General features: G+C 44.5%; 1 protein-coding gene across 2 annotated transcripts in view; it reads right to left on the minus strand.

The window, feature by feature from the left end:
- Nucleotides 1-4676: 4676 nt before the first annotated feature.
- Nucleotides 4677-20451, minus strand: part of D2hgdh (D-2-hydroxyglutaric acid dehydrogenase) — a 106633-nt gene continuing 90858 nt past the window's right edge. For both annotated transcript variants that reach the window (XM_075686838.1, XM_075686837.1), the window contains exons 7-8: nucleotides 18183-18292; nucleotides 4677-6700 (exon numbers count right to left, since the gene is read on the minus strand). In XM_075686838.1, the coding sequence (XP_075542953.1) occupies nucleotides 6275-6700; nucleotides 18183-18292 (536 nt within the window). In that variant the 3' untranslated portion in view covers nucleotides 4677-6274. The remainder of the gene's footprint in view (nucleotides 6701-18182; nucleotides 18293-20451) is intronic.

A 20451-nucleotide genomic window follows, 5' to 3' on the forward strand; every position in this document is an offset into this window, starting at 1 on the left:
CAGCAAGCATCGACTACGCAGCCGACACAGCAACGGTTTTTGCCACCACCTCTTGCCGAGATTAGCGCGCTTATGCCTTACCGAAAATATAGTTCATAGGAATTGCCGCGCAAGGCCAGCGCATTGGAATAACCTTGAATGTGTCGCCCGCACATAAGTCACATATTTGGGATTGTAACATTACTTTAAATGGAGGAAGTTTGATCATGCAATATATCAGCACTGTGGTGAAGAAATTCTAGAAAGTACAAAGCGCTTGCGACTTAATACATGTTTATTGGAAATAACACAGTTATTGCATAACATCACATTTTTACAAAACGCAGGGCTTAACCTCCTTGGCTTTGTTGTGGATGACACACTGATTTAAGCTTTTGAGAAAAAAGTGAATACGTGTTATACAATAAAACCTAGACACCGATCGTGTTAGATCAGTGGAATGCCTCCTGCAGCCAATCTGTCGCACATTGGCTGCTAGAAACAAGAAATTCTTCACAACTTTTGCGTGCAGTCGCGTAGTGCTAAATGCACGAGTGAACCTGTCCTCGAGTGTCTGAATGAGGTTGTATAGACATGCTGAGGGATCCAGAAGCCCCCCTCCCCCCCCCCAAGACGCCGTCCCGTATGACAACAGCAGAAGTCGGTCGAGAATACAAAGCTTGGACCATCTGCCGAAAACCCACACTAAAACCAGCCTCTTCCAGAACACGGAAAATGTACCTATGGCTAATGATGTCGAAAGCCTTCTCCTGATCGAAGGAGCAAAGAATACCGGAAATTTTCCTGGTATTTCCCTCCAGGAGAAGGTCCTTCACTGATAAACCGTGAAGCTGAGTAGAGCGCCCCTGGACACTACATGCCCGGTATGGACCCAAAACAGTGCTGAGCACTGGTGTGAGTCGCGTACACAGCTAGCACTTTGCTATGAGCTTATAATCGCAGTTCAGAAGCGTGATTGGACGCCATGCTCTCAGATCGGAGCTCCTCGACTCGTCCTTACAAAGGAGAGTGATTAGCCCCTCTCGTTGAGACGTTAAGTCCCTTCACCGAGTAGCCTGTTCACCAGTGATATGAACGGCTTCACTAACAGTGTCCAAAATTCAACATAACATTTGACTGTCAGACCATCGGATCCTGGACTGCGATTACGCTTCATAGACTTCAAGGCCGAAAATAGCTCGTCCTCATCTATGGCTGAGTCGCACGCTTGTGGCGGCTCAGCTGGTGAAGCAAACGGAAAGACAGCTGGTGAGGCAACTGGAGAGGCACACAAGGTCATGTAAAACTGCTTCGCCAGTGCAAGAACTCCATCTGGTGAGTCGACTGAGCTACCACCACTTGGATCTATTAGGGAAAAGAGGGTTGTGTTCTTCCTTGAAAGATGCTTACGTAGGACGTTTCTGCTGCACCACGCTTCCATTTCCCACAGCTCTGCTCAGGCTGTGGCCCTCAAGCCGTCCCAGCGTCGCTGCAGGAGAATCCAAAGTTTCTTTTGGAGTGAGGCCAGAGCCGAAGCAACACCAGGCCCGCCGGAAAGTGGCCTCGATAGCAGGAGGATCGCGTCATAGACGACTTTAATCTCCCCACGCCCCTCGCGCGCTCGAAGCTCGCCCCAAGACCTGAAGCACTCACGCACTCTGACTTTCACGTCATCCCATTCTGTGCCACTTTGATTCGCTGTGTTGTGAAGCGATCGAAATTTAGGAAACGCGAGGAAAATACAGCTGCACTATACCGAACTGTTGTCAGATGGGAAGAGGACTTGGCACCTTTGAAGGCACCGCGTCACTATACCAACCACGAGAGTTACTTTGCACTGCACCGTGGCCTACGAGACTGACAAATGAGCTCACGGCGCCTCCGCGCTAGCCACCCTACCCGCGCCCCCGACGGAAGCGCCAAATTTTACCCCAGTGGGAGGAACGCTTAGTGGGGCCTCCCTAGGCAATGGCGGCGGCGCCCCGGTCTTCACACCTCCCAATTCTAGCCACCCTAACCTAGCCGCCCGAGCAGCTAGTAACCGGGAGGTGGGCTTGCCCGACGGGGTTGACCGACACGAAGGTATCCATACCTATAACGAAATGACCGTTTATTACCGCGAATCCAGGCGAATATATCCATCCCCGCACGAGGCACTAACAAGAATACAGGCCACTAACCTCAGGAGAGTACAGACTAGATCTGTACTTAGTCCAAAATGGCTAGCTGCAATGACCGGTGGCGAATATCCACCAAACTGCAAACATTGTAGCTGCCCCCTGGCGGACCAAGATCACATCTTGTGGGCATGCCAAAAGAACCCTCCCCCGAGAGAACTCTTTAAGCGAGCTCCCACACATGACGAGTGGGAAACGAAGACGAAAACTTCCAACCCGCAAGACCAGATACGGTTGGCGGAATGGGCTGATAGCGTCGCGGCAAAGCAGACGCCTCCCCCACGCTAGCCCACACCGCTGGGAAAGAAAACTCCACTCAAACTTCACAATAAAAGTTTTCTCTCTCTCTGTTTTGCAGTGGACATAAAATAGGCTGATAGAAATCTTTATTTTGCACTTTCGTTTGTTTACTTGTTCTTGCTGTGCTTCTTTCCTGCGCGAGTCCATTCGATGTGGTTCCTTGTTTGCCAAGTAAAGAAGAGGTATATCTCACAGACGTACCTGTAAGGTACACCTTATTTCATTTCTCTTTTGTGGGTTTACGCATCTTTATATGGCGAATGGCGGGCGTTGTTCATATTTATACTGGTAAAGGTACCCCACCCCCCTCATTTACCTAGAAAAGCTACCTTGGGTTGCCTCCCCCCCCCCCCCGAAAAAAACCCCTGGGTACGTGCCTGAACTGTACTGTTATACCTTGACAAGCATTCAAACTGTTAGCTGCAGATTACATTGTGTGACCACTTGGTTCGGTGGATGACATTTCCACCCATGAATAAAATAGCTTTGGTTAGTACTAACAGCATACCTTACAGTGTGAACTATACTTGTCCAGCAAGCGACCGTTTACAAACTGCGCGAGCGTGCTAAGCAGTGGTAGGTGCTGGATTACAGATATCTTTGTTCTATATAGCGCATGGTCCAAGCGCACGGCATCAACGTTTGTAGATCTATAAACGTTGTACGGCTTGGCTATGCGAGGTCACAATGCGGCGTTAGCTCATGTTCTCTTTATTTTTCTAGAAAGAGGATGATAACTAATTTTTTTTTTCAGTTGTGTTCGTTCCATTCTCTACGACGCACTCGCACGTATTACGGAAATTTTGTCCTCTAAAATAGCCATTGCATTCTTTCTATCCCTGTTATATAATGTCTTCATAGGGCAAAAAGGCAATGCTGAAGCCCCTAGCTTGCAGGTTCATCAACTGCAGTGATCGCCGTGTTGAGCAGCGCCGTCAGCCTCATGCAGGAGGCTAGCGTCATATAGGAATTTCAAGCCTACTAGACTTGAAATGCGGGAGAACGCCAGTATATCACACATTATTGGTTGTGTTACCATTTCTCTATGGTGTTACCACGAGCTCGCTCCACTCCCCTTCTTTGCTCGCGGGGGAAGGCAGTACTCGTGAAGCCACCACCTTTCTTGTCTCAGCCTCGCACATTTTCACTCGCACCTAAAGCACACAGTGCGCGATAGGGTCTTATCCCACTTGAACTTATACCGAACATGATGCGACTCCACTCTGGTGGTCACTCTTGTCGCGCGATTTGAGAGGTGCATTTGCAAGCAGCCGCTTGTAATTTAATCATTCGACCGTCTGCGGAAGTTTCTATTTATTTTCTTGGCATTCCTTTGCGGCGGCAGTGAAATTTGATTGTATTGAAATTGTGCACAAACACAATAGAGTTTTAGAATAGGGGCCCCAATAATTTGGGGCCTGAAAGAGCTTTGCGAATGTTAGCGTTGGGGCACACAGGAGTGAAGAGCTTTAGAATAGGGCTTTGTGTTTGCGGATAGCGTCCTGCGCTGACAGCGCCACTACGGCGTCAAAGAAAAGCTATTAGAAATACTGAAATAAAATAAACCCTTTTATGATAGGAATAGTAATTTTGACTTGGGTGTATTCACGTTTAATTACAATTTAGAGGTTATTTTGTAAGCAGCAAACAATTAGTTGCGCTTAGTTATGAGCAAACCAACTTTACGTGCCTTCACCAGGCAAGCTTAGCCGTGTTAGGCCTATGAGCCATAAAATCCACAATCGAATTCGGAATCAGCGGCGTCTAATGAATCAATCTTCATAACATGCGCTAGTTGAAAGAAAGCAATAGCCGCAGTCACTTCTCCTAGCTTGCGTACTTCACACGTCACCACGAATCGAACACAGTTTTGTGCTAGGTTTGAGCCGTTGCTTCGATGGGTGCCGCCATGTTTGCCAACCTAAAGCTTTTGGGGTCGCTATTTGGGATCCCATTAAATCGGTGAAATAGCATTCCCAACGCAAAACCCAAACGCAGTTTGCGTCTCGCGCATGTGCAGTGGCTTCGACGCTATTTCTTTGGGGCCCCAAAACGTTTGAGGTCGAAGTCGGTGAAATCGGCACTTTGCTTCTTTATATTAAATATTTGACCTTTTATGCCAAAGTACGGTTGTGCAAAACAGTGCAACACTACAAATTATTTTAAGACAGAAGGGGCTGTAAAGGTTTCCAGATTATCAGGCAATAGAAGAAAACAAACTTCAGTAACAAAAAAGTTTTATTGAATTTGAGAGTTGGTGACGAAATTAACGACTTCATGCACGCTGGCGATATCTCCACACCTACAGTACAAAGGGAAGCCTGCAAAGCTTTCGTGTCCAGTCCGCAGCCACGGTTGATAATGTTGGCTGCAGCGGGACGATGCCTATCAGCAGACCGCTCTTCACACAGTTCGACCATTGCAGCTCCGAAATGTACCTATTGGACGCTGCAAAGGAAGCTTCGCTTTGAAATCGCATGAAAGTAGGGTAACAGGCGACGACTTGTTGTTCACGAACACCATGTTTGTTGTAAACCTGTTATCTTTGTTTGTCGCAAATCTGTGACCATGTTTGTTTTAAATATTTGCCTTTTCCACATATACGTTCATGGTAATCAATCTCATGTGTTGCCTCTTGAGACACCAGCATGCATGTCACGTCACCTTAACAATAGCCATAGTTTCATGTGCATCTTTGGCAATACACTGTCATTCCATGCATCAGCACTGCCACATGTCATAACAGCATGGAATAGTCTTCCTTATAACATTGTGTGCTTAACAAATCATGAATCGCGATGCCTCACAGGAAAAATTTCAAAGCTGCTTGTAGTAACATTGTATGAGGATGTTTTTTTTTACCTGCATTCCTACACTGTTATTTGTACTTGTGTTATTTTAATTTTAGTGTGTATGAATATATTATTGTGATTACGCTGTCTAAAGCTTATCCTGGAAAAACTTATTTGAACGATGTTTTTCGTATCCCGTGACTGCCTGTATTCATATTTATATTGATTACTCCTGCAGAAACACTTACCTTGTAGCCATCCTTACTCAGTGCCCTTAAATGGGGCTTTAAGGTATTTTAAATAAATAAATAAATGAACATTGTGTGCACATGTCATGTCCGAGAAATTGAGGCAAATCTGCTCATTGGATCTTATTGCGCTTTACAAGGAACACGATGACAACACGGTCTTGCATTTAGTGCTTATGTTCATAAGATCCACTTCGACAGCTGCTCTCTGTCGTGTGGCGGGCATTTTGGGAGGTGCGTTTGGCGGCAACATCATGTAATTCAACCATTTGACTATCTGCAGCTGTGGCAGTTCCCATTGATTTCCTTAGTATTTCTTAGTGGCAGCATTGAATTTTCGTTACATTGAAACCATGTATAAACACACCTCGTTATATTGGGCTTCAAAATACATGGTGCCCTATGGACAAGAAGTTATAAAAAGTTATATTTCTTTATATAGAGAACTTTGTTATATTGAAGCTCATCATATCGAGGTTTAAATATATCTACACATACTTGTGCAAAAGGCTTATGCTTAAAGAAGAAGCACCCTTGCATAATAATACGACAAAAGAGCCTATTGCACAAAGGTAGAGGGTAAACACTAGGTATAAAGTGGACATGCAGTGCCTGTCATGTCCATTTGTTTTCTTAGTCCCCGTCTTTCTTGCACTGTTCATTGTGCACGTAAACATTTGTGACATACATAGCACTGCCTTCTCCAAGAAATGTCACACTGAGGCCTCTATTTCGCAGCACTGCCGTGCCTACCACAGCAGGTAATGCACATTCCCAGTCACAAAGTAGGCAGCATCTTGTATGGGTTAAGAATTCCTAGAGGGTCGAAAGTCCTTTTGAGGTTGTGCATTGCCCCCAGGGCAGCAGGCGTCTTGCACAGGTGCAGGTGCCGTTTCTTGTGTAGACCAATTCCATGCTCGGCGCTGATGCTCCCCCGCACAGAAGCTGTCCACTCGTAGACGAATGGCTCAATGCGCGTCAACAATGCCTCGTCCCAGCCAGCGGCGGTAATGTTCAGGTGCAAGTTGGAGTCGCCCATGTGCCCAAAGCCACACACACGTACGGCACTGGTGTCTCGCACCTTTTCACGTACCAGAGCCACTGCATCCATATATGAGGCCAGTGGCACCGAGATGTCGTACTTGTACACATAGCCATCATGACGTAGTGCTTCACCGATGCTCTCGCGCAGGCGCCACAATTCCTGAGAGAAGGGAAGCATGAAGATGACCCTTCATGAACACTTTCAAGCCAACAGAAGTCTGTGAATAATGCTGTTGTTTTGTGTTAGCAGTTTCTTGCCTTTTGTATCTTTTAGTGGATACTGTTACACGGAACATTGGCCAATTAGTATATCACGTGTTTCTTGTTTTAAAGTAGACTGCACACTTTGATGCGCTTTTCTTTTTTGTGTCTCATCGTCATGCAATTCATAGCAACCAGCCCAGCTGTCAGTTTGTACACACATCGAGGAGCAGTCAAAGTTCCCGGGAATGGTTTGCCGATGCCGAATGAGCGATAAGATAGCGTACACATGCTTGGGTAGGGGGCTGGGTATGTTTGCACGTGGGCAGAACAGGTCTGGACAGGTTTCAGGGCGCAGTGGTGTCACTCGCAGTGTTATGTGGACGTGAGTGGTGGGCAGTCAGCGCAATGTCACAGTTCAAACAACATGTGAACAACAAGTTCATGTGCAAATTGGGAAAATCAGCTTTAGAGATGCTATTGGCCCAGCAGCAAGTGCATGGTGATAATGCAGTAAAGAAAACCGCAGTTTACAACAGGTTTGCACGGTTTAGGAAAAGGCAGGAGATGTTAGAGGTCAATGAGTGCAGTGGGAGACTGTCCACATCCCGAAACGACGAAATGACTGCCAAAGTGGAACAATCAATTTGCCGTGATCAAAGAATTACAATCGAGAATTTAAAGCAAGAAGTGGGTATCTCACACGTATCAATTCATGGCATTTTGCGCAATGATTTGAAGATGAGAGATGTCAGTGTGAAGTTTGTTCCAAGGCAGCTGAACACGGATCAGATGGAATGTTGCACGACAATCGCTGGTGGCCTGTTTGAGATGAGCATGCAGGACCTGACGTTGCTCCAACAGATCATCACTGGTGATGAGTCTTCAGTGTTCGCCTACGACCCAGTGACGAAACAGCAGTCATTGGAGTGGCACATAGCAGCGTCTCTCAGACCAAAAAAATCAAGCATCGTCAGATCCAAAGTGACTTTGACAGTTTGACTGGACAGTCTGTTACTATGTGCGAGTTTTGCCGAGGGTGCATGGTGCGGTTTGAAGGACGCGACGGGACAAGAGGCAAGGCAAGTGGTGTCTGCATCACAATAACGCAACAAGCCACACATCACTTGCTATGCAGCAATTTCTTGCCGAGAATAACATTCTGGTCATCCTTCAACCTCAGTACTCTCCGGATCTCGCTCCAAGTGATTTCTGGCTGTTCCCTACTCTGCGGATGGGCCTCATTTGTGGAGAACATCAAAGTGAATGCGACGGCTAAACTCTGACAGATTCCAAAAGAAGCCCTCTGCTTGCAACAATGGCAGGAGCGATGGAGCAAGTGTATGTGTGCGCAAGGGTCCCACATCGAAGGTGATTAGGTAAGCACTGCCATGGGTCATAACGTTAGCACACCGAACCACCATTCCAGGGTCTTTTTGACTGCCCCTCGTATACTGAACAACATTATCTTAAGTAACTTCCAATAGATTATTTTTCCAAACAGTAGCACTAGAAATGCTAACACTATAATTTCAAATTTACCAATAACTCAAAATACTTAGGGCCATTTGTTATAGGACCATGGAGCTAAAATAGGTCAATTTGTTTCCGCTTGAAATAGAAAGGGCGAACAACTTTGCGTTCACTAAAAAAAGTTTTTTCTGAAAGATTGTGTAAGCTGCCATTGTATCAGATGATAAGAGCTTGTCCATCAACATTTTAATTACTTTGCACCTTTCTAGTCTTTATGCACAGTAGTTACTTTGTTTCTTTAATATTTGCATTATGTTTGCATTATGTGGCAGGAGTATTGTCCTTGTTCAATATAATTAAGAAATAAAGGAGGGAAAATCAGACATCCACCCATTCGCAGTAATTGCTACAAAGGAAACCCACACGGGTTCCTCGAAAGAAAAGCCTCACAGTTGAAGAAAAATTCGACCTGGTCCGGGACTCAAACCTGGGACCACCGCCTTTCAGGGGCAGCCACTCTACCATCTGAGCTAACCAGGCGGCTAGCAGATGGCAGGGTGAAGTCGAATTAGTCGACAACACGAAGCAAAGGCAAGAGTTTGACATGATAGTTCTGCGGAAACCCGCAACGTGGGGAGAAGTAATTAAAGCAGGGAAAATCAGACATCTACCCGTTCGTAGCAATTGCTACAAAGGAAACCCATATGGGTTCCTCGAAAGAAAAGCCTCACAGTTGAAGAAAAGACTTATTAAATGGATTGCCAATAGACACTACGGCATGAGGAAGGTCGGCCTAATTCATTTAGTGCAGGTCTTCATCATCAGCCACACTGTATATGTGGCACCGTACCTAACATTTGGTGTGGCAGAGAAAAACAAGATGGAAGGCATCACCAGACAAGTGTTCAAATAGGCAATTGGCGCCCCAGTAACAACACCCAACGACAAATTCTGAGAGTTGAGGCTGCACAACACGCTTGATGAACTAATCGAGGTGCACATCACCGCTGAATAGGAAATACTCACACAGCGGCCCATGCGGTGACACATTCTATGGAAACTAAGCATTCACTATGAAGTGCCAACATGGCACGAAACTCGGCATCCTACTAGAGACATGGAGGAACCTTAAAATTCTTCCACTGCCAAAGAACATGCAGCTGGAGCACCACAAGGAGTGATGAGGGGCAAGGGTGCAGCACCTTGAGTGCAAATGCCATGACGTAGGAGGTGTGGCCTACGTGTATGCCGCAGAATATAGAGAATGCAAAGGGATGGCCGTCATAGCGGTAGAAGGGTAGAGGGGGCAGAGTACCCCTAGTGAGTGAAACTGTGAAAATGGACAACACCAAAGTTGTAGAGGAATCAGCAATAGCATTATCGGGGGCTTACACCAAAGCTGGAATTATTATAAGCGACTCAAAGATCGCAGTTCATAATTTCGAGAAAGGACATTTCACCAGAGGTGCTCAAAATACTAAGTAATAACAGTGACCATCATTGCAGGACGATCCAAATTATTTGGGCGCCCGTGCACTCCTCTCTCCATGACAACGAGGCGGCTCACAATGTAGCTAGAGAATTTACTCGCCAAGCAAGTGAGCCAGCCTAGCTAGGAACGAGAGGAGACCGCATGGTCAGCTACAAAGAAATCACTGATTACTATCAGCTGGGAAAGGCCCGATATCACCAGCTCATCCTGAGCTAAACAAGGAACAGGCGGTAGCCTGGCACTTCCTGTAAACAAACGTGTATCCTAACCCAGTGGCCTGCAGCAGGTTCTATCTGGGGCAATACAACGATCAATGTAAATTATGTAAGGGTGGGGCAGACCTGCCATATATACTATGGGCATGCTGGAAGGTGGCTCCTTTCAAGGGCCACAAAATTCAAAACCTACAACAGTGGGAGACCCTGCTGCTCAGCTCAGAAAAGTGAGACCAGGTCTGGGCCATCCTGCTAGCCGAGGCAGCCGTTGAGATGCAAGGGATCTCGGCTGTCTTTTAGGCGGAGGGAAGCTGCGTCTGGCACCGTGATTGCTGGCGTCAATCAAAGTTGACTCTCTCAATGAAACTCAAATCTTGCATCGGCACAGTGACCAACTAATGCAAGAGATACTAGGGGCAAAGAGATACTACCTATATGATGGTTGAGATTGTCATGCATTAGCATGACATCACCTGTGCTCTCACTTGAGCTGTCGATGTAGTGCATTGCAGGCAAGGACAAAAGTATTGACATGACACACCTTGTACTGACTTAGTACCAAGTGTGTCCACTGCTCATAATGAATCACCGAGAAGCCCCTTTTTCCACCTTAGGGAAGTACAATATATTAAAGTTGATGGCCTAGGTACATTATATAAACTACAATTTTGTCTTTCTCTTATGTCATTTTTACATGATCTAATACTACACATTTGCACTTCTTCCAGAATAACTAATTTGTTGGAAGTTAGCACTGTGTTCCTGTCACTATCTGTTTTGTGCCACCCGTAATTTAATAACGCCAACAAGCCCAGGTCCTCCTAATACTTCCATATATGACTCACATTGATGATATGTGGTGTTTGATGGCACACGAGCCAAGTGTGACCAAAGAGTGCCAAGGCAGCAATGATGAGTACTCAACGTACTAATGGCTCATGTGACGTCGCAGTATAGAGGCCTAATACTCAAGAGCTGTAAATTGCTTAAAATATATAGCAATTAAAAATACGATAATTACTGAAGTTGGGTAAGCTACGAGTATAAGATGTGCAACAAGGTTGTGATAGCATAACATTTACAAAAAATGAACAAGTGATGGCTGATGATGAGTAGCACCACAGCCTCAGCAGGTCCCTTGAGTACAAGGGCCCGGAGGCATGTGCTATAACAACTAAAGGTTGACATCGCAACAGTGGCTTCTCGTAGGAGGTGGTGCTACGAATTTATTGCGGACAGAAAACGTGGAGCGTATCAATGCCATTTAAAAAGACTGAAACAGATGTCATGTCAAATAGCGGTTCTTTGCCTAGGAACAGTGCCAGGTGAAGTGGTATACACTGCCTGCATGCCAAAGGGAAGTGTCTTTTCCTCTCGGCTTGTGTTTCGTGACATTTCAGAAGCACATGCTGAACATTGATCGTCTCCCCACATCTACCACACTGGATGTTCACCACCAGTCAACAAAAAACTATGTGTGCCATAAGTGTGCCCTATTCTGAGATGACACAATAGGACATCACTTTGTCCTGACTTGGTCAGTGATGGCCAATAGCCTAAATATGGCTAAACTACGTGGAGTTTATTAAGGATTTCAGCATCTCGCTTATGCTGCCAGTAGGTTCTCAGTTTTCTCTTTAAGTATGGCTTTAGGTCTATGACTGGAAGAGTTATGGACATGTTGCAAGCATTCATACCTAAGGAAGTAACAATTCGGTATGCCAGCAAGTTATACCACTGTCACATGGGAAGATTTAATGTCATTCAAATCGAATGGCATTCATACATAATCCCACTAATCAGGATTTATACGGGAAAATTTAATGTCATTTGAATGGAATGACATTTGCCATCGAATGAGTTAGGGGAACTCATTCGCATTCGATTTCAAACCGAATGTGTACTCTTGACCCCAGATAGACAACAGCGACACGCAACACGAAAAAATAATGCGTGCATCAGCAAAGTTGGAAGATATTTTTTAAACTTATAAAAAAGAATAACTATTTTTGCCGTGATGATATTTTCACCACGGGCTGTGCTCAAGTACTATTACTCTTTGCATCAGGAGTCTGTTGTGGTGGTTGGCCATATTGGATGTGTTGATCGAAGTGCTTTTAGTTGTGAATAATTGACGTCAAAATGTTTTAATCCGTTTTAAAAGCACTCGCAAAAGTTCTTAAACGCGTTTAAAAGGCACAAAATTTCTTTGAATTTCACAAATTTTGTTCCAGATCGTCAGTGCTATCATTTGCGAATACCATTATATTTTACTGTGTAGCACCTCAAGGAACCAAATGGCATTCAATGCATCGAATGCCATTCGATTCAAATGACATTGAATCTTCCCATGTGACAGGGGTATTACTTTCGATACCTCAGTGTCCAGGCAGCCAGCATAACTTTACATGTTGCCAGAGGCATAAATAGCACATAGGAGAGATAAAAGATAAGCAATTACTGGATTTCTATGTTTGCAGCATGACATCAATGTTTTTACGACACTTAACGAGTGTGTATATGACTGCCTTATGTAGTTTTGACTGCTTGACATGTTTTGCAGTGGAACATAGTGCATACGCCTCTGCTGTAAAGATGCTTGTGTGAGGGTGAAGAACATTGGACTCTGAATAAGATTGGCCGACGGTTGCATATGACACACAAGCATGCAATTTGGACTCATCTGCGTAATTTTCTGGGCACGAGTACTTAAGTTGTAATTCTAGAAAATGCTTATGAATGTGGGCCTCTGGAGCATGCTTCGTTACCTCTACAAATGACATGTCGCAGTCAATGATGTGCCACAGTCACGGCGGAAATGCTTAGCAGGAGCCATTAGGCAATTTTCAAGAATTGGAATGTCCATATCCTTGCTCAGCCTCCTCACATGAAGTGAGAATGGCTCCCTCACTGCAGGTTTGTTATGAAAGAGCACTGCAGAGGTCATATAGTTGATGGTGGGATAACAAGGATTGTCTTTGTCAGTACGTACTTCCAGAAAATAATTAAGAGTAGAACGTGACCGTTGCAAATCAAGGGACCATTTGTTTGATTCGACATAGAGGCTTTGAATCGGACTTGTCCTAAAGGCACCAGTGGCAAGGCGGATAATAAGATGATGCACAGGGTCCAGCATCTTGATAGCACTGGGGGTAGCAGAGTGATACACTATGGCATTGCAGTCGAACCGCGATCATGCAAGGCTCCTGTAGAGGTTATGAGGCATTTCTTGTCGCTACCCCATGTTGTGTGTGACAGTATTTTCAGGATGTTCATTGTTTTCAGGCATTTAGCTTTGAGATACTTGATATGAGGAATGAAAGTTAGTTTTGAGTTGATATAATGCCTAAAGATTTATGTTCAGTGTTGACTGATATGTGTTGTCTGTGCAGCATAACATCAGGATCTTGTATAAAGCCTCTCCTAGAGAAAAGTACGTAGGAGCTTTTGAGGGGGCTTAACTTAACGCCATTTTCATTTGCCCATTTTGACACTTTGTTCTGTCCAAGCTGGACTTGGTGCTCGCAGAGTGCAAGGTTACAAGACTTAAATCCTAGCTGCACATCATCGACACATATTGAATAAAGCATTGAGGATGGAATGACTCTCTGAAGGAAATTCATTTTCACGATGAAGAGGGTGCAACTAAGCATGCCTCCATGTGGCATGCCAGTATAGTGAGGGAAACGCCTGGACAGGGCATTGGAACGTGGAATGTGTGAATAGACAAGTGGCTTTTTATCATGTTCAACATGTTTCTGCGTACACCCATTGCAGACAGTCCTTGGAGGATTCCAAATAGCCATGCTGTGTCGTAGGCTTTCTCCGAGTCAAGAAATACAGAGAGAAATAATTGTTTGTGTATATAAGCATCTCTAATGTTTGCCTCAATGCGAACAAGGTGGTCTTTTATTGACCTACCTTCCCTGAAACACCACTGAAAGGGGTCAAGCAGATGGTTGCTTTGGAGGGAATAGATAAGGTGCCGGCTTACCATTTCTTCATATAACTTGCACATACAGCTTGTTAGTGCTACTGGCCTATAACTGCTGGCTAAAGCGGTGTCTTTGCGTTGTTTATGAATTGGGATAACAATCACTTTTCTCCATGACGATGGAATATGCCCAGGCACCCACATGGTATTGTAAAGAGACAGAAGTGTGTTCAATGTTTCTGAATGCATGTTCTTGATCGTTGCACATATTATGTGGTCACCACATGGCGCTGATTTGCTGCAATAACTGAGAGAAGCCTTGCATTCAGCGAGACTATACGTACGGTTGTAAGGTTAATCTATTGCACACTTTCGTTCAAGGCGCTCTCGCTCTACGCATCCTCGAACTTGAGGAAAGTTGGTGTGGTGATGTACTAGGAATACTTTGAAAATGCTCGCCCAGGAAATCTGCCTGATCTTTCATGCTGTCACCTTGAGTGTTTACTAAGGGAAGCAGTTGTGTTTCCCGGCCTTGTAATTTGTTTACCCTGTTCCACACCTTACTCTCATCCTTGTAAGATTTGATATTGCATATGTATCTTTCCCAAATGTCTCGCTTAGCAGGTCGATGTGTTCTCCTACCCTGTGACTTTGCCTGCTTGAAATTAATGAGATTCTCTGTTGTTGGACAGTTGTAAAGCAAGCCCCAAGCTTTATTTTGTTTTTTCTGTGCCTCTTTGCATTCGTCATTACACCAAGGTATACAACGCTTATTAGCAAATCCATTACTTTGTTTTATGCATCTTTTGGCGGCGTCAATATTAAAACCTGCCAAACATGCCACAGCATCATCTATATTAAAAGAAATCAAATCATCCCGCTGTAAACATGTAATACGGTATTTTGAAACAGCTCCCAGTTCGACATGTTGATTTTCCATCAGGGAACCTGTGGAAGGCAACCAGCTTGTTTTGTTACATTTAAAAGAACAGGGAAGTGATTACTTCGATAAGGGTTTTTTTATGACCTTCCAGTCAAGGTATGTCATTAGAGTTAGAGACGCTATGGTTAAGTCAACTGAATATGTCTGATGTGTGGCGCTATAGAAGGTGGGTTCTTTTTTATTCAGTAGAACTGCACCAGAACACAGAAAAAAGTTTTCAATTGTAAGACCTCTTGCATCACAACGAGGGTCGCCCCAGAGCCAATTAAGGGCATTTAGATTACCTGTCAAGACATAGGGTTTGGGGAGCTCATTAACTAGTGACTCAAATTTTCAAAGCTCTAGGCTGTAGTTGGGTGGGATATACAAAGAGCATACCATCACAAGTCTGTCAAATAGCATGGCTCTAATAGCTACTGCTTCTAGATTTGTTTGAAGACGTAGATGCTGGCAAGCAACCGACCTTCGAGCTATAATTGCCACGCCACCTGATGCGGTGTGACAGTCATCACGGTCTTTATGGAATACAGTGAAACCTTGTTAAACCGTAGTTGGCCGGAGCTCAGAAAAAGTACGTACTAAACGGTAGTACTGCTTAACCGAAATAGCATGAGATCGACCACTTACCTGTCAAAAACGAAACTCGAGAGAGTGTGATGAAAGGGCAAAACATGCAATATTTATTCACTTTGCACGACAAAGGTCTGTTATTTTCCTTTGATGCTGCGGCGGCCTAGCAGCGACGACAGCGGCCTGAAACTTACTGAATCTGCGAGTCAGCTTTTCTGCCAGCCCCCTCTTCTCGGCAAACACTTGCATGGCAGATTCCTCATTGGCGTTGCATATTCTCCATGCATAGGTGTGGTAGCACTGCAGAAGTTGCGGGGCGCCTTTTTCATTGCAGGGTGCTGTTCTCATCACGACGATTGCATTCATGAGGCTTACGTAACGCGCAGGTTCTGCCACTGTCGGGCCTTAAATGCCTGTGTTGTTGCCTTCCGTGTCATGATCATCACTGTCGCACCACATCGCTGTAACTTGTAAGTGGAAATCATGACACATGTTTGTGAGCTTCCTGAAATGTTATGTTTTCTTTAACTTTGGTGGTTATGATTTCCTTTCTTTTTCCAGATGGGACCAAGAGTATGCCAGTTGGTTTCCTTCACAGTTGGGACAGTGGAGTGTTTCTTTGCAATTGTCAGAAGCATGTCTTTTGCAGCACAATTTGCACAAGTCAGCTGACCTCGGCAACTCTAGGACCCGTGTCCAAACTTCTGGCCTTGGATTCAGTACATACAGTTGTACTCCGACCTTTAGGTACCCCATTTCAAGTGTATCTGGAAGTGTGCTGCCGCTGACAGTAAGTATCAGGTGTTTGATAGGTATTTCTTGGTCAATGCGTCTGATTTTAATCCTTTGAACATTGATAACATTCTCCTCTCTCCATCCGTCCAAAAGTTCAAGATCACTCACATTCATTAAGTCAATTTTCGAGACAACACCTTTAGCAGTATTCATGGTAAGGTGTGCAGCGACTGTTACAGGGATGTCTCTAAAACTCACAACATTACTTAGCTTGCTCTGCTGAGCTTTGCTGCATACTTCTAGCAGTATGACTCCACTTGCCATCTTTGTAGCTTTGTAAGCTGTGCTAATGGTCTCTTTCAGGCATTTTGCGACAACAAATGGGGAAATTAATCTGGTTTTAGTTTCAGCTTTCTCAACATTACTTAGCTTGCTCTGCTGAGCTTTGCTGCATACTTCTAGCAGTATGACTCCACTTGCCATCTTTGTAGCTTTGTAAGCTGTGCTAATGGTCTCTTTCAGGCATTTTGCGACAACAAATGGGGAAATTAATCTGGTTTTAGTTTCAGCTTTCTCACAGTGGATGACATGGTACTTGATCAGGTTGTCTTGACTTTTACCAAAAAATTGACAAGTTCCATCGGTGCGGCCTCTTTTTAGAGGTCAATCTGAGGCAGTGGGAAGTGCCACAGGCATAGCATGTGTTAATTATTTGGCAGCGCCGCCAACCGCGCACCAACGAGCCCAACGCGGGGACATGACAGGAGCCCCTGCAAGGGAAGTCCTACCAATGCCAGCTGTACATCGCTGCTATAACTAAATACAGTATAACGAAGACTGGTTAGCCACACAAGATTAACCCTTGCCATCTGGAAACCCGGAAGTCAGAAGAAGCGAGTAGAAGACAGGAAAGAAGAAAGAGTGAAAGAGAAAGAAAATGAGTGGAGATGGGGACAGGAAAAGGCAACTGGCGATTTCTTCCAGGCGGGTCAATTTGGGGGTGCTGTCTACGTGAAGCCGAATACAAAGGAGTGTGTTTCCTACACCGTGGGGCTTTAAAGGCCTAAACACTCAGAATCGGCTCAAACCCCAGGATTTCTTTTTCTCCGGACATGGCTAACTCTAGCGCGGTTAGAGGCAGGAGGGACCAACCCTCGTGTGCTTGGGTACGTGGAGTTGCAACATACCAAACGCTTGCTGGCACAGATGCCCCTGCAAGGTATGACTCATATTGAACTTTATGAAGCCACTCCAGAGCTACTCTAAAATGCTGCTCTAAAACAATGCAGGCCATTTGAATCCACGAATGATTATCCTTGAGACTGTCGCAGATGAGACCTGAATGGGACACAGTAACTATGTTAGTAATTTGGTGAAAGATGGCTGGTGTCATGAGGTTGTTTCCTTACAGACATATGTTAGCACAGTGCTTATGCCACTTACATGTTATGCCACTTACAGAACCACTGCAGCTGCAGAGTCATCAAGGGCCACAAATATGGGCACTTGCATGAAAAAGATAGGGACCTTTGAAGAAAGGCTTTTCTTTCCGAGACAAGGGGGCAAGGCCGTTCAGATACTGGCAAGAATATAAGCAGAGGCTGATGAAACTGTGCACATTATGCACAAAATATATACCTAACCCTGACCACGTGTCCTCAAGTGTTGACCATGGTCTAAAGTACAAGAGGACTGGCGCAGAGCCGAACTGTTTGGCAAGTCTTCTTTTGTTTTTCTATTACTTAACAGGTTACTGAGCGATGTCGCTAACTTAATTTCAAAAAATGTATTTGCAACCGTCACCGTAAAATGTATTTAAGTTGGTACTCTGGGACAGTCTACTCACAGATGTGTTGTAATGTGCATGTGTTATGGGTGAATTCTTGGTTGTAATGCCCATCAAAATGCTGTGAAGGTATGTACATAAATAATAATACCAACTGCAGTGTAGTGGAGCCCACAACTAGCTCAAATTTTGCTTCATATCTAGGATTGGGTATGTGAGAGGGCTGGCTGTGCATCTGCTTGCCATTTGAATGCAGAGAAAAACAGATGAGTAATTCCTGCAGCTATGCCCACCTTGACACGTGCTGAATCCTTGGCCATTGTTCCATCTGAGACATGAGAGTGGCCCATGCAGCTGTCCACAAACTGCAACAGGCTCTCTTCCACGGTGTTGTCATTCGAGCCTGCGAGAAAGGTGTGTTCAACAGAGCTCTGTCATCTACCTTGGGAAACTATTGCTGCACATTGAAAGTCTTCACTTACTACAGTTTGCTAAAAAAAATTCAGCGAATTTCTGGTGACCTAACATAAACTAAAAGAACATTGGCTTAAATCCGTGGACAGCAAGCTGGATCAACTCACTCTTCTCGATAATGAGATTGCAACTTGCACAGACCAAATTAATACCTAAAAGAAGTTATAGCATGCCTTGAGCTGAAAGTTTATGATCTAAAATCAAGAGGCGTTGTTTGGAGTGTGGTCGATCTATGCTGAGCTCACCAGCAAGGAGTGACTGCACCGCTTGAGAAGATCAAACTTGACATTGTATGGTGCTCCAAAAAAGAGCAACAATTCAGTTGAACACTTAGTTGGTAAAAAGGTTCATAAGGATGCCCTAAAAATTAAAGCCGGTGCAATACAACAACTAGGCAGGCCAAGAAATAAATGCAGACGGATAGTTTCTAAACTTGTCGACTCCTGTGACAAAAAAACATTTTTAAGGAACTGCTACAAATTTAAGGGTGCAAACTACTCTATCAGCAAGGATTCTCTGCCTGAGTGCAGGACATTAGAAAAATATATGCAGCATTGGGAAAACAAAGAAAGAGGACGGACATAATGTTGCTTTAATTTTTTACAAATTGTGTATCAATGGAAATTTTATGTTTGGGATGGTGAAAAAAAAAAAAACGCTATTGTCTATTAGGATGGTTGCCTGGGCTAATTGGTAATTCATGACAAAAAATTATGTACAGTGCGAAGGACAAGGACTGCGAGAGACGACATACGCAGTGCTGTGTATGTTGTCTCTTGCAGTCCTTGTCCTTCGTGCTATACGTCATTTTTTAACACTATTGTCTATGTCATCCGATTCTCAGGTCTCTCTCTAAAAAAAAAAAAAAAAATCCGAGGACACCTAAGCATTTCTGATGAGTTGTGAATGCGAAAGCATTAATGTGCAATTGAATGCTGCTGAGCGGTCCTTCGAGTTTTGTGCTGTGAGTAATGTTTTCGACGTCCTGCGTGACGAGAGACAGAGGAAGCAGGAGCAGCCACCAACGGGCATTGACGCAATTCCCCCTAGCATCCCGTCACCGTATCTGCTCTGTTGAAGCACACTAGTGATATGGCATCGAGGCGATGCCCTCTCCCCTCATGCAACGCGTGGTATGCTACCGCGGCAGCAGGTGTTCCGTTTCACCTGCTCTGCTCTGCAGAGGCTCAGGCCAGAAGGTGCAAGCCAGTGTCACGAGCACTCGTGATGCGGCATTGCAGCCAATGGAAATTTAGATGCCGTGTCGCTGCTATAGACGCCACCAGCTTTTTCGCTCAATGGTCCATTTGATGCTTTCACATCAAAAACGAATAAAGCGACAGCGACAAAGATAAAATTTACTAACTTTAACGTTCGTAGCCTACTTCATAGCTTAACCTTGCTTAAATCCTTCCATTTCACAGCACTTGCCGAAACATGGCTAAGAAGCAATGTGAAAGACTTTGAAGTAACATTGCCAAACTACTCTAACATCTGCAAAAACAGGCCAACACGTAGCGGTGGGGGATGGCTATGCTAATAAAAACCAAGATCCCTTTCACGATTCTTTCAGACGCTGTAGATGTAGGAGAAATATTTTGTAGATTGCACCACACTTCCCGTCCCCATTGCCATAGGTTGCGTTTATCGCAGTCCATCATTTTACCTTGATACCCTGCAATCTTTGCAAATGTACATACTCCAGCATTTGAGCAGTGCCAATTTAACACTACAATAACTTTCAATTTATCGACTGGCACACTAAAGGATATCACTCGAAACTGCTGCACGCAGTCTTTGATATAATGCTATCTTTTAACCTTATTCAAATAGTCGACCAGCTCACACATGTTCAAGGCACTAGCTCTTACATACTACATTTGGTGTTTCCATGTGAACAGTTCCCCGTAAATTTAACAAAAGCTCAACTACTTCATAATTTTTCAGACCACAAAATAATGATCTGTAACATTCCACCTCAAATTATTAATTGCCAGAAATCATTACTTATCTGAATTTCAAGGAAGACCTAAATGAGCAGCACAACACCGCATTTTACTTTAGCAGACGGCTCTTGCGCTTATTGCG

This window comes from Dermacentor variabilis, chromosome 3 (genome assembly GCF_050947875.1).
Source record: "Dermacentor variabilis isolate Ectoservices chromosome 3, ASM5094787v1, whole genome shotgun sequence".
Taxonomy (NCBI): Eukaryota; Metazoa; Arthropoda; class Arachnida; order Ixodida; family Ixodidae; genus Dermacentor; species Dermacentor variabilis.